This window comes from Notechis scutatus, chromosome 15, assembly GCF_049901735.1.
Source record: "Notechis scutatus isolate UNSWTSFEM ecotype Mainland chromosome 15, rNotScu1.2, whole genome shotgun sequence".
NCBI classification, from domain to species: Eukaryota; Metazoa; Chordata; class Lepidosauria; order Squamata; family Elapidae; genus Notechis; species Notechis scutatus.
Window position 1 is genome coordinate 4248849 of NC_142023.1, and position 14087 is coordinate 4262935.

Genomic DNA, 14087 nt, shown 5'->3' on the forward strand with positions numbered 1-14087 from the left:
AGATACATAACCATGACAAAATTTGTCTTATTCTCCCTGCAAACAAACTGTAAAAAAGTCATTTCCCCCCTGAAAAATCTATTCCTATTTCTTTAAAACAGCTGGGTTTTTTTTCTGCTGTCATGATATCTCAGAAGAACAATATGCCACATAAAAAACTGGCAATTCTAGGAGAACTGCTTTGGCTACCAGCTGTGGGTAGAAGAGGGAAGGAGAAGGAGCACAAGAAAAGGGGAGAAGGAAAACGAGGAGCAGGAAAAAGAAAGCTAGGAAGATGGGGGGGCAAGGAAGGGAAGTAGAAGAAGCAGAGGGAGGAGGAGGAGGAGGAGAAAAAAGAAGAGAAGGAGAAGAAGGGAAAGAAAAGGAACAGGCAGAGGATGAAGGAGGAGAAGAAAGGGAGAGGGAGGAAGATGAGAAGGAAAAAGGAGAGGAGAAGAATGAGGAAAAAAAAGAAGAAAAAGGAAAAAGGGAGAAGAAGGGAAAGGACAAGAAAAGAAGAGATAGGAGGAGATGTTTAATGAGAAAGAGATGATGATGATGATGAGAAGGAGAAGGAGAAGGAGAAAGAACTATTGCTATGGCCTGCGAAAAAAACTTCCATCCAAAATCAGCAGAGAATCTCTCTTTTTGATATATTCCCTTACCTTCATTCTTAACTCAAACGCCAAGAAGCCATATTATTTTCACTGCTGCTTTGCAACAGAGCAGCTGAAGCAACGCAACCCCAAAATCTGCTCTTCAGTTCAGCCTGGAATCCTTAAAGTACCTCGAGACTACAACTCCCATCCGTGGTGAACCCTGGTCACGCTGGCCAGGGCTGATGGGAATGGTAATCCAAAGCCTTAGGGGAAGAACAACCTCAGCAGGCCATTACATGCTGACACGATTAATTTTGCTTACCCCAGTCACTTCAAAGGAAGCCGGCTTCAATGCCCATCTCATGATTTCAATGCCTGGGTTTTTTTTTACGACCAGCCTAGAAACCCCAAAAACCTCAGCTGGGGCAGGGAAATCCCAGTTTTGAAGGATTTGCCACTGGCCAATCTATGCCATGCGTGACCAGAAATTCGAAGCTTGAGCTGGAATGGAGGAGAGAGAGAGAGAGAGAGAAAAAAAAATCGAATTATCCAAGGCAAAACGTACTTCTGAAATTCCCCGCTGTTTGAGTAATGTTTAGTTTGCATGCAACCTTAATTATAGCTCTTTGGCATGTAGCAAAAGAGAACTGTTTTGCTGGCCTCCTAAAGTGATAGTTAGGCTTGTGGGAACGCAAAAGCTTGCTTTCCTCTTGGCTCCTATCTCAAAATTGAGTTCTTCTAAAGAGGACAGCTGATTCCTGCAGTATTCTAAATTTAGGCCAGGTGGTTCTGCAAAGCTGCAAGGAAGTGATGTGGAAATGTCTAATAAATGTAAAAAAAAAAGGACATTTTTCCTTTCATGATGAGCCTTAAGATATGTCTTTGCAAAGGGCTGTTTTCCTCTGACTTGGGAGCCAGGCTTCATTTGCCCCAATTCCCCTCTGGAGTCTCTACCATCTGACAGAGAGTATCCGAAAGAAGAAGAAAAAACCATGTTGCAGAAAAAAAATCTTCCTTTTCTTCTTCTCCCAAAGGTGCTTTTTCCAAAAGGCAACTGAACTTTTGTTTTTTTTTCTGAAAAGGTTTCGCTTCTCCTCCGAGAAGCTTCTTCAGTTCTGAAGAAGTTCTGAAGAACTGAAGGAGAACCGAAGAAGCTTCCCGGATGAGAAGAGAAACCTTTTCAAAGAAAATAAAATAAAATAAAACCAAACAAGAAAGTCGAGTTGTCTTTTTTGTGTGGGGGGTAGGAAGCAACTTTGACTTGGATGATTGAGAAGCTTCCTAGATGTCTTGCTGAGATAACTTCCTACGGTGTGGAAAAGATGCAAAATCCTTCTAGGATCTGAATGTGGAGCATTGTGTAATGTGGTCAAAAGCACCACATTAATCAGAAGGCAGGGAGGAAGGCAGGCAAGACGCAAACCCCTTCACCACGTCTTTGTAATCTGAGGCTCAGTTTCGGCTTAGCTTTCTAAGAGGCCCTGGCAAATTGTAAATGGGAGGCTGGGTGGGGCGTCTCTCTTTTGAATCCCGCCCCCCCTGCCAAAGCTGGGTTGGAAATGGCATGGTGGTTGAAATTAGCTAGCCAGGATGTTATTTCTCTCTCCTGCCTCGAGAAAACTTAACTCAGATGGGACTTGGAAGCTTCCCACAAACCTTTTCGGCACAGAGTGCCCAAAGTGGAACACACATGTGAATGCATGCCTGCACGCATGCCGGAGCCGGAGGTGGGTATTCAGCTGGTTCTGACCGGTTTCAGAGAACCGGTAGCGAAAATCTTGAGTAGTTTGGAGAACCGGCCAATGCCACCTCTGACTGGCCCCGTCCCCATCTATTCTCTGCCTCCCACTGAGTCCCAGCTGATCGGCTGGGTCTCCTTTGGTTGTCCTGCACAGGAGAACGGAGCTGAAAAGCAGGTTAGTGAGGTGGGGAGGGAATGGAGATTTTGCAGTATATCCTTCCCCTGCTACGCCCACCAAGCCATGCCCACAGAACTGGTAGTAAAAAATTTTTGAATCCCATCACTGGCTGGAGTTCAGTCAAAGGGAGCTGACTGCAGCCATGTTGTCCCCAGTTCGGGTCTGAGCCCGGTGCCGAAGCCAATGATGAACGCCAGACACGAAGTGCAGGTTTTCCGATTGCTTTTTATTGGAGTCCTCCAAGGAAAAGGGGCTCCTGGTCAAAATGCCAAGAGCCCAGAACAAAGGATTGCGCAAGTTTGATGACATTTTCACTAAAGGGGAAGGTGAGACAAAGTGAGGTAATAAGACATAGCATCTAATAAACATTTTAGTAATAATTCTACAATTCGTTCTATTCGTCTCTTAACTGTCCCTCTTCCTAGGTCTTGGCTTATGAAATCCCTAGGATTTATCTAATATTCATTTGATTTGCTGCAGGGCATTCTCTGTTTCTAACTTTTAGCAAGTCGTAGTACTTTCATCAGCTTTCCAATTAGCCAGGATGGTTACAAGATTTACACATGCATATCTTCTGTGGATAAAGATTCTTTGTATCTTGCCAGGCAGATTCCGCAATTACAGGATTCCTGATTTACTTTGACGTGTGTGTGCCACGACCTGGCTTTATTTTAGCAGACGGACCATCAGCCGTGTGGGTTTCCACCCCCCCTTCTTTGAAGGTGGAGGCCAACGGGTCCTTGACATATGGCCGTTTGTTTAATGACCAAAGTTACAACAGCACTGGGAAAAGGGACTTAACGACAGTTTTTTCACACTTAATGGCCGTTGCAAGCATCCTCATGTGGCCTGGTTCCAAATTGGCCGCTGCCTGGAAGTTGGAGTCCCCTAGATTTGAGGACACAAGCCGCCTTTACACCATGCCCAGATGATTGTTCATCCCTGTTGTAAGCCAACTATTATCAAAACTGGCTTCTGCCTGAGGTTGGGTGTTCCCTCTTACGGGTGGAAAATAAAACAGGCACTGGCACTGCACATTTGTTTACGCATCATGGACATTTCCTTCTCACCCTGCCAGACATTATCTGCCGGAAGCAACTGGGTTGTTACCTTTGGCCTTCCAAAGGTTGGCAGAGAAGGTGAGATCAAAGTGCCTGGCCCCACCCAGCCGGGCATCAAAGCCAGTTGGGCACACCTGAGAATTGCAACCAGGGAGGTGACCAAGGAGAAGACAGACGTGGGTGCCTCTCCTAAGCACCCGATGACCGGGTCGGTGCGTCAACGGCCTTGAGATGGAAGGAATGGGAGCCGAGACACGGAAATTGGGGCATCTCCGTGCCACCGAGGCTCCCCTTTTGGGAGATAAACAAAGCACCTGTCTTTACCTGTAGCAAGCTTTTTCAGAAGAAAAGCAGGGTGAAATTAGTTTTGTGTTCGAAAGGAGTTGGTTGGAAAGCCCTCCTTTGCAACTGCTAATATTTCACCTAGTTTTCCATTCATGAGGAACCCCCATGTAGGTCTCATGTAGGTTGGAGGGGGCTAAGCGCCCCCCATGGATGCCCAGATGTCCCAGAGACCTCTCCCAGGTACCCCAGCAAAGGTGGGGAAGAGCCTTGGGCCCGATCCTCCTTTGTTTGCTGCTGCTGCTCCTGCTGCGGCCGCCGGAGCATCTCCTGGTCGCTCGGGGAAACGCGCGGCGCGGGCGACACCCCCCCCCTTTTTTTCCCCTTCCAGCTGTCGGGGATCCGGGAGAGGCGGGTCTTCGGCCTCCCATCCTCTTTGCCCATTGGCCGCCCTCCCCCCCCGAGGTGCCCGATCACGTGGCCCAGCCGTTCCCCCATTGGCTGGCTCGCCCGCCCGTCGAACCTGCCGTTTTCTCTCGCACTCCTCCTTTTTTTTTTTCCGCCTTCTTCTTTCTCTCGCTTCCCTGGCTGGGCGAGGAGGCGGGCGAGGCGGCCCCGCTCGCCCTCATTGTTAAAGCAAAGTGGGGAGGGGGCGGGAGGGAGGGCAGGCAAGGCGAGGGCTGGACTAGAAGACCTCCAAGGTCCCTTCCAGCTCTATTCTGATTGATTGATTGATTGATTGAGAGAGAGAGAGGAAGAAGAGGGGAAGGGGGGCGCGCTTCTGCCCAAGGAGGAGGAGGAGGAGAAGATGCGATGGTGGCCCCGGCTCGCTTCTTGCCCGCAAGCCGGCTGCCCGCTCGCTCCTGCCGCCCGCGCCTGAGCCAGCCGGAGAGACCCACCTCGCAGCTGCCTCGGTAGCAGCGGCTGCAGCCCCGGCGCCTCGCCCGGATTCGGGGGGTCCCCACCCCGGCTGGATGGCGCGGGCGGCGGCCGCCGCGCAATGATGCTGGCCGTGGTGCTGCTCCTGCTGCTGCCGCCGTTGGGGCTGGGCTCGGCGGGCGCCCTGCAGCCCCGCGACGCCCCCGCCGGCTCCCAGCAGGCTTCCCCGCCGCCCCCTGGCCCCGCCGGCCCGAAGGCAGCGGCGAGAACGACCTGGCCGCCTGGACGCCCAACGCCACTCGGCCGGCTCTCCAGGAGCCGTCGGCCGCCTCGCCGGCGCCCGGCACTGACAGCGCGCCTGGCCCGGCTCCGACGCTCACCTGGCCGTCTCCGGCGCCTGCCTCGCTCCCTCCGGCCTCCGCCTCGCCCGGGGCCCCGCAGGAAGACATCCCTGCCCCCAACGGATGGGCCTCCCTCGCCGGCAGAGGAAGAGAAAGAGGAAGAGGAGGACGCGCCGGTCCACAGCGGAGCAGGTGAGCGGAGGCGAAAGCGGAGCCGGACGCGGCTTTGCGGGGGTACCCAGAGTGGATGAACGCTGCGCTCGGTGTGGCTTTTGGGGGGTTACCCAGGATGGACTTTTGGGGTACCCCAGGTGGATGAACGCAGGGCTGGATGTGGTTTTTGGGGTACCTAGGATGGATATGGTTTTTGGGGTACCCCAGGTGGATGAACGCAGGGTTGGAGGAGGCTTTTGGGGGTTACCCAGGATGGACGTGGCTTTTGGGGTACCCCAGGTGGATGAATGCAGGGCTGGATGTGGTTTTGGGGGTACCTAGGATATGAAATAGTTTTTGGGGGTACCCAGGGTAGATGAATGCAGCACTGGATGCAGCTTTGGGGGTTTCCCAGGATGGATGTGGCTTTTGTGGGTACCCGGGTAGATAAACGCAGGGCTGGGTGTGGTTTTGGGGGTACCTAGGATATGAAATAGTTTTTTTGGGGTACCCAGGGTAGATGAATGCAGCACTGGATGCAGCTTTGGGGGGTTCCCAGGATGGATGTGGCTTTTGTGGGTACCCGGGTAGATAAACGCAGGGCTGGGTGTGGTTTTGGGGTACCCAGGATGAACACGGTTTTGGGGGGGGTACCCCAAGTGGATGAACGCAGGGCTGGAGGCGGCTTTGGGGGTACCCAGGATGGACGTGGCTTTGGGGAGTACCAGGGTGGGCAAACGAGGTGTCAAGGCCATCCGGTTGTCCCGTAAGGGGAGGCTCTGGCGGCCTCGGCTGGCTGCCCCCATCTTTCCGCAACCGACTGTGGATAATAGGAATGGTGGGGCAGCACCTCCTCTGCTCTGGAAGGGCCCATTTTGTATTGAGGGGGAGAGGGGTGGATGAAAGAAAGAAAAAATCTGTGGTGGGGAGGAAAAAGAACAGCTGGAGGCTGAAGCCAGCAGGAGCTCCTTTGATCTGCTAGCTTTCTGCATTCGGTGCTGGGAAACAGCCCAGACTTGCAGGGAGGAAGGTGGGTTCCCAAGCCAAAGGTTTTCCGAGATCAGGAGCTTGCACCCGTCCAACTGGGGCATCTGAAAAGGAGATCTTTGCATTCCCCAGCACGGAATCCCACCATTCCCCAGGGATCTGCTGCCCAAGGGCGCCAGGTTGGTGATAGGCAAACCTTTTGTGTGTGAAAAGGCAGGGGGGAAATTCCAGCCTGCTTAGGTTGCATGCATCTCCTTTCTTCATGGGGTCGTTTTCCCCCCCCCTCCTTTCCTCCCCTGGGGGCACAAGGCTGTGGATGCTACCTGCAGGGGACAGCTGGACTTGTAATCCAATATAAACGGTGTAGGGTTTCCTGTTTGTACAGGGGGTTGGGGCTAGAAGTCTTCCCTTCCAATTCTGTTATCCTATAATCCCAGATCGATTAACCAGTGGAACAAGCTTGTCTCCAAAAATTGTGGGCTCTCCATCACTGGAGGTTTTTAAGAAGAGATTGTCTGAATGGGCATAGGGTTTCCTGCTTGGGCGCTGGGTTGGGCTAGAAGACCTCCCACGTCCCCTTCCAATTCTATTAGGCTATAAGCTGATAGGACAGACTTACTTCCTGTTTCTTACGATTTATATGGACTGTTTCCTAGTATGATTTGATTGCTTATGGTACCCCATGACTATCATTAAGTGTCGTACCTGATGATTCTCGACTCTGGATGAATGTCTCTTTTCTTTTATTTACACCAAGACCAATTCCTTGTGTGTCCAATCACTACTTGGCCGATAAAGAATCATCTTGAGCCATCCTGACCAGCTCAAGGTTGACTCAGCCTTCCATCTTTCCGAGGTCGGTAAAATGAGGACCCAGATTGTTGGGGGGCAATATACTGACTCTGTGTAAACCACTTAGAGAGGGCTGTAAAAAGCACTCATGCAAGAAGCTTCTTCAGTTCTGACGAAGCTTCCTCAGAACTGAAGAAGCTTCTTGGAGGACAAGCGAAACCTCTTCAAGGAAAAAAAAAAATCAAAGAAAATCCAATTGCCTGTTGAGAAAAAGCACCGTTGGGGCAGTTATGACCTGGATGACCGAGAATCTCTATAGACGTCCTGAAGAATGAGGGCAAAGATTGGAGTAAAAGGCTGACCAAGTGGAAAACCTTGGAGCTGTCGTCTTAGTTTGGCCCACACAAGGCATCCAGAGTGTTACTATTTTCAACATCAACATCAATAAGATGAATAAACGCATTGCTCTTCCTTCTCAAATTGTTCTTATCACTCTTGTTTTGTTTCTGCCTTTGGCATTGATCCTGGAGGAAACCAGGTGCTGGCAAGGTGAATATCATCTTCCCTTTGACCCAGAAGGACCTTTTGGGGCTAGGAACTCCTGATCCCATAACTGCAAGCTAGCATCCCCCTGGCAGGCAGAGGATTATGGGAGCTGAGGCTCAACACAACCAGGCTAAGATAACTGGAGGGCGCAGATCTTGTTCTGTCTTTGGGCGAAGTGACTGTCATTTGACAGCTTCGTTTAAGGAAGCCGTTCAGAAGCCGAGTCAGGAAGTGGAAATAAAATTGAAAGTAGCTTTTTTTATTTACATTAGATTAACAGAGTTGGAGTGGACCTTGTAGGTCATCTAGTCCAACCACCTGCCCAAGCAAGAGACCCTACACCATTTCTGACAGGTGGCAGCCCAGTCTCTTCTTGAAAGCCTCCAGGGATGAAGCTCCCACAACTTCTGAAGGCAACTTCTGTTCCATGGGTGGATTGTTCTCCCGGTCAGGAAATTCCTCCTTATTTCCAGGTTGAATCTTTCCTTGGTTAGTTTCCATCCATTGTTCCTTGTCTGGCCTTCAGGTGCTTTGGAAAATAGCCTGACCCCTTCCTCCTCTCTGTGGCAGCCCTTCAAATATTGGAAGGCTGCTCTCCTGTCTCCCCTGGTCCTTCTCTTCGCTAGATTAGCCAGGCCAAGTTCCTGCAACTGTGTATGTTTTAGCCTCCCATCCTCTAATCCTCTTGGTTGCTCTTGGATCTGCCCTGCCCTGCCTTCTCATCCTTACACATCTGGTCTCATTTTCCAGAGCATCCTGAGTCACTTCCCCTTCCTTTTATAATTCTGGTTCTTTTGCGACATTGGCAGAGCTTCTAGCCGGTTTGATAAGATTATTATTCCTCGTGATGGGTGATTATATATGAGGGATGAAGAATAATCACCGCCCAGCAGAAGGCTCTAGGGATGACTGGCCTGTTAGATAAAAGGCCTGCTCAGACAGGACTAAGGAGTCCACCCAGTTTTGATCTGAGGCCTGAAGCCAATTTATTGCGTTTGGGTTGGCTACAAGGTTGCCTTCGAATTTTGTCCTGTGGGTGGCAGATGGAAAAATTAGGTGGGGTGCCGCCCTGTCTTCCCTCTTCCAAGTGAGAACTTTTTCTCTAAGTCATGGCAACTGTGAGGGATGCCCCAAAGGGTTTTTTTTTTCCACTTCTCATCCATGGTGCTTCTTCACCTTCTTGGATGAGGAGTGAAAGGTCTTCAGAGAAAAACCAGAAAAGTCCACTTGCCTCTTGAAAAAGCACTTTGGGGACAATCCTGACCTGGATGACGGAGGATCTCCATAGACATTTGTGATGGATGCCTTTTCTCTTTTCAGAACCAGGGTTTAATAATAGCCCAATTGAGGAGAGCATCCATGATCCTGCTTGAAGCTATGGAAGACTGAGGCATGAGGGAATGGCTCCTCCCCTTTCCTTGTATTAAACCCTGGTGTTTTAACTCTGGTTTATGGTGACTCTCAATCATCCGGGTCAAGGTTGTCCCCAAAGTGCTTTTTTCGAGAGGCAACTGGACTTTCTTTCTTTTTCCTTGAGGTTTCGCTTCTCCGCCAAGAAGCTTCTTCAGCTCTGACTGGATGGTGGGCAACGGAAGGATTTATGTTCAGTTAGAACGGAAGAAGCTTCTTGGAGGAGAAGCGAAAGGAAAAAACAAAGGGAGTCCAGTTGCCTCTTGAAAAAGCGCCTTTGGGTTAACTCTGGTTTGTTGTGTCAGCCACAATGGTTGGCTCTGCACATTACGCCTAAGAGAAACGTTTATAGATGTGGCTGGTTTCTGTGTCTGAGTTTTTTTAGCAGTCACTTTTGTTTACGATAAACGGACGTTCCTAAGAAAAACTCAGCCCCAAGCATGCTGTTAAAACTGAGGGTGACTTTTTGATGTTCTGGAACCTTCCATAATAAATGCAAGAACTTAAAATGTTTTCAAAAATCGAAACGGTTCTCATCACTTTCTTGGACCGATTTGAAATTCGCTTGGATGTGGCAGCCATCAAGTTTCCCACCCTTGGTGTAAAACCGTCTTCATATTTTTGAAAAATGTCTTCAAAAGGAGTCTTATCACTAAAGGTGGTTCATTTTTTTATTGCCCCCCAATGGATCTTCAATATGGGGTGATTGTTAGATCTTGGCTTTGGAAGATTTCTGAGCAACATAGTGTAGCGCCTGGCTTTCTTTGTTCCCCTGCTTTCCTTCGGCTGCGCGATGTGCAGCTGTTGCATTTTAAGGCAAGCTTTGCAAAAATCCTGCAGGTGCACATCTGGAATTCATACTGCACTAATTGTGGTTGTGCTTTCACTTCGCTCCTTTGTACGTAGGACTTGGGCCCGAGACACAAAGGAAATGATCGTTTTTAATCTATCTCACCTGTGGTTGGTGATTTCTGGAGAGACCCAAAGGATACTTTTCAAATATCGTTTTCGGGGAACACTTGTCGGTCTGTCCTGCAAAGCATTTACGAAACTTTCTCTTCTACAATCCTGACCAGTTTTGGACCCCTTCTTTCAGATTTATTTCCTAAATATTTCTTTGTCTGTGTAACTTTGAATTCCAGCTTCTCTGTGCTAGTCAGTTTCACGCATGCCTTTAAAAAATAATAATAATTACAATCATCAAAGGTCTGTCTTTCCTCATTATGTTGGTTACAAAGCTTTCTCTTCAAGAATCTTGACTATTTTTGATCCCTTATTCCAGATTTATTTCCTAAATATTTCTCTGTCCATGTAACTTTGAATTCCAGCTTCTCTGTGCTAGTCAGTTTCACGCATGCCTTGAAAAATTACAATAGTTAAAGGTCTGTCTTTCCTCATTATGTGGTTACAAAGCTTTGTCTTCTAGAATCTTTGACAATTTTTGATCCCTTATTCCAGATGTATCGTTCTAAATATTTTTCTCACAAATGTACCTTTGAATTCCAGTTTCCCTGTGCTAGTCAGTTTCACGCATGCCTTTAAAAAATAATAATAATAACTACAATGGCCAAGGATCTACCTTTCCTCATTGTGTTGTTTATTACTGGGGTAGACTTTTTTGAATAGGAGTTTCCTTGTGCATCGTTCTCCTATATCACTGCCGCCTCCAATTCTTTGGACTGCCAGGGGTTGTTGTTTTTTTGCTTTCTTGCAAAAAAATTTGGCTGTTTTGAGAAGCAGATGCGGTTGCGTTCTTCACATTCACTTCTCTGCTTATTGCAATTTTTTTTAAAAAAGGATTTATGCTGCTAATTCTTTAGACAGGTTAGAAAATCTTGTTTCTCTAGCCGTAGAAGCCTCCCACTACTCCGAATCACATGGAGTTGTGGTTTGAACAGCTGAAACACTTCGAGGATCCTCTTTCGCTTTTGTTGTGTTGTGTGCAACCACCACGAAGAGGCCATCCAAGGAGAAGGTTACATATACACTGCAGCAAAATGTTGCAGGGCATACAGTGTGATACATATGTATATATGTATATATTTTCTTTCTGTTTGGAATGACAATGGTAATAGGAAAGGAGGAGGAGGAAGAGGAGAAGAAGAAGAAGAAGAAGAAGAAGAAGAAGAAGAAGAAGAAGAAGAAGAAGAAGAAGAAGAAGAAGAAGAAGAAGAAGAAGAAGAGGAGGAGGAGGAGGAGGAGGAGGAGGAGGAGGAGGAGGAGGGGAGGAGGAGGAGGAGGAGGAGGAGGAAGAGGAGGAGAAGAAGAAGGAGAAGAAGAAGAAGAAGAAGAAGAAGAAGAAGAAGAAGAAGAAGAGGAGGAGGAGGAGGAGGAGGAGGAGGAGGAGGAGGAGGGAGGAGGAGGAGGAGGAAGAAGAAGATCTCTCATGGACCTCACCCTTCCTAAAAAGTCTGTAAGAGGGCATGCATAATTGTACCAGCCTGCCTACCGTCCCTGTCCTATTAATCCCATTTATTCATACTCATTTATTATGTATACTTATACCCGTTTATACTTATATGTTTATATGTTATGTTCATACTTCTACTTGTTTTCTCATACATGTTTGACAAACATAAACAAATAAACAGTGCGTCCTTCATCCAGCGTAGCTCACTCTGTTCCTCCTTCTTCAACTTTGAGTCCAGATCCCAATCTGAGGATTTTTCAACAATGGTGCCGCAGTAATCTTTATAATAAAGGCTTGCAAACTTTGGAAATGAGATGCAATTGTTGGGAAAAGCTTTGGAAAACGTTCAGAGAAGAGCAACTAAGATGATCAAAGGCCTGGTGACTAAAACACATGAAGAACGGCTGCAGGATTTGGGCTTGGCTAATCTAGAGAAAAGAAGAATTAGGGGTGACATGATAGCAGCATTCCAGTATTTGAGAAGCTGCCACAAAGAAGAGGGGGTCAAATGATTCTCGAAATTATTCTTCTTTCGACTACTTAAATTTGCAGGAAAGGGATCCTGTTCAGCTTCTTTGCCCTTGCTTCTCTTCCTTCCTGGGGTGCAAATATGGCGCGCCCCATCCTTCCTTTTGACAAACAGGGGCTCAGCGGCTGTTCACATTTGAGGGTAACGTAGAAAAGTGTAGCTATCTAATGAAGGCCACAAATCAGCCCAGGCTTCTTTGGAGGAAGTAAATCTGGCTGGTACACAAGATGCCATACGGCCGGAGGAGTGTCTTACTTTTCATGAGAAACCTAGGAAACAGCAGGTTATATATAGGCCTTGAGCCAGATTGTGGTAGGCATCCTTCAAATAAGAGAACAAGAGAACGAGATCAAAAGATAACAGAGCCATTCGTGGCTGTTTGCTTCCCAACTGTTGTGGTGGATGCACTGGAGAAAGTTGCCCCACCCCTCCATTTTCCAGAAAGTGACTGGAGGGGTTTGTTTTGTATCATCCATCTCTTTGGGTCACCACGATATAAAGAGATTTTGAGACTCTCAAAAAAGTGCAGAGAGCAAATGAAGAGGATTAGGGAACTGGAGGCTGAAACATATGAAGAACCGGTTGCAGGAACTGGGTATGTCTAGTCGAATGAACTGCATGGTTCTCGGTGGCTAAGATGCTGAGCTTGTCGATCGGAAAGGTCGGCCGTTCGGCGGTTTGAATCCCGAGCGCTGTGTCATGGAGCGAGCTCCCGTGACTCGTCCCAGATTCTGCCAACCTAGCAGTTCATAAGCATGTAAAAAAAAATGCAAGTAGGAAAATAGGGACCCCTTTGGTGGGAAGGGAACAGCGAGTTAGGGTTCCATGTGCCTTTGGTGTTTAAGTCATGCCGGCTCCATGACCATGGAGACGTCTTCGGACAGCTCTGGCTCTTCAGCTTTGAAATGGAGATGAGCACTGCCTGCTAGAGCTGGAAACGACTGGCACGTATGTGCAAGGAGGGGAACCTTTACCTTTTACCCTTATCTAAAAACCAATTTCCACCCAGATCTTCTGGTTGCCTTCTTACATACAAGACTCCTTGTCAGAGTTCTTGCAGCTCATGGATGTTTAGAAATGCTAATTACAACGATGAATGCCCTTGGATGCTTGATGTTTTGTTTAATCCTCTTTGACTCTTTGCCAAGGAAGACATGATCAGCCTTTTGAAGCCCTGAATGCCTAAACTTGTAAAAAAACATCCCTCCAAGGACAGGAGGAAAGTTGACTTCTTGGAAACCTCACCAATCTGTCCAAAATGCTCGTTCTGACTCTTTGATGGTAGGGGTCAGGTCATTTCTGAAGTGGAAAGAAGGGGTTTAGAATAACAGAGTTGGAAGGGACCTACTCCAACCCTCTGTCCAAGGCAGGAGACCTTAAGCCACCCTGACCAAACGGTTGTCTAATCTCTTCTTGAAAGCCTCCAGTGATGGAACATCCACAACTACTCAAGGCAACTTCTACTGATTGATTGTTCTCCCTGTAAGCCATTCTTTCCCCCCACAAAAACCTGATTTTTGATTAGTTCTTCTAAGACCCAAAGGTGCTTTTTTTTCAGGAGACAAGTGGACTTTCTTGTTTTTTCTTTTGAAGACGTTTCACTTCTCATCCAAGAAGCTTCTTCAGCTCTGACTGGATGGTGAGGAATGGAAGGATTGATACTCCTTGCAGACAGCTGGTCATTTGCATCGTTTTAGAGGGTCATTGAGACCCCTTGGAGGTTTACCTGTGTCCTTAGGATCACCTGAGTGGTGCAAATGGGTGGGGAGCCTTCTTGGCTGCAGGATGTTTCCTGCCTTGTGTCCTTTCACTGTTGAAGACAAGCAAAGGCTGTTGGGGATGAATCTGTGTTAAAAGTCCAGTTAACCATGTTAATGGTCAACCATGATCGGAATGACTGAGAACCTCCATAGTCTTCCTCTTTGACAGGACATGTTTAAATTCTCCCTGTTGCCCTCTGGCCCATATTTTTGAGTGAATCATCTCACAGAAAACATGCCGAGCGCCCTGTTTAGCTGCACAAGGAATGCAATCGTGTTGCCTTATATAATTCAGTAAGGTGTTGTTTAGGGACGCCCAAGCCTGCGTTCACAGAATCTGGTCTTCACAGTTCAAAGCGTTTCTCACCAAGCAGGCCTGTGCGTGTTTACTTCGAGCCTTGTGCATTCCATGAAATTTCCTTGGCTAGCCAAGGAAACGC

At 48.0% G+C, this 14087-nt stretch overlaps 1 protein-coding gene and 1 long non-coding RNA gene across 2 annotated transcripts in view; one reads left to right on the forward strand and one right to left on the reverse strand.

Annotated features, from left to right (window-relative positions):
- Nucleotides 1-3205: 3205 nt before the first annotated feature.
- On the reverse strand, nucleotides 3206-5216 carry LOC148129451 (uncharacterized). The gene is made up of 2 exons (XR_015745378.1): nucleotides 5100-5216; nucleotides 3206-3385 (listed from the first exon to the last, which is right to left on the reverse strand). It is a non-coding gene; the product is annotated as an uncharacterized LOC148129451 (long non-coding RNA).
- MEGF9 (multiple EGF like domains 9) overlaps nucleotides 4416-14087 on the forward strand; it is a 39104-nt gene continuing 29432 nt past the window's right edge. The window contains 3 exon segments of the mRNA XM_026686753.2: nucleotides 4416-4952; nucleotides 4955-5171; nucleotides 5173-5252. Coding sequence (XP_026542538.2) covers nucleotides 4841-4952; nucleotides 4955-5171; nucleotides 5173-5252 — 409 coding nt within the window. The 5' untranslated portion in view covers nucleotides 4416-4840.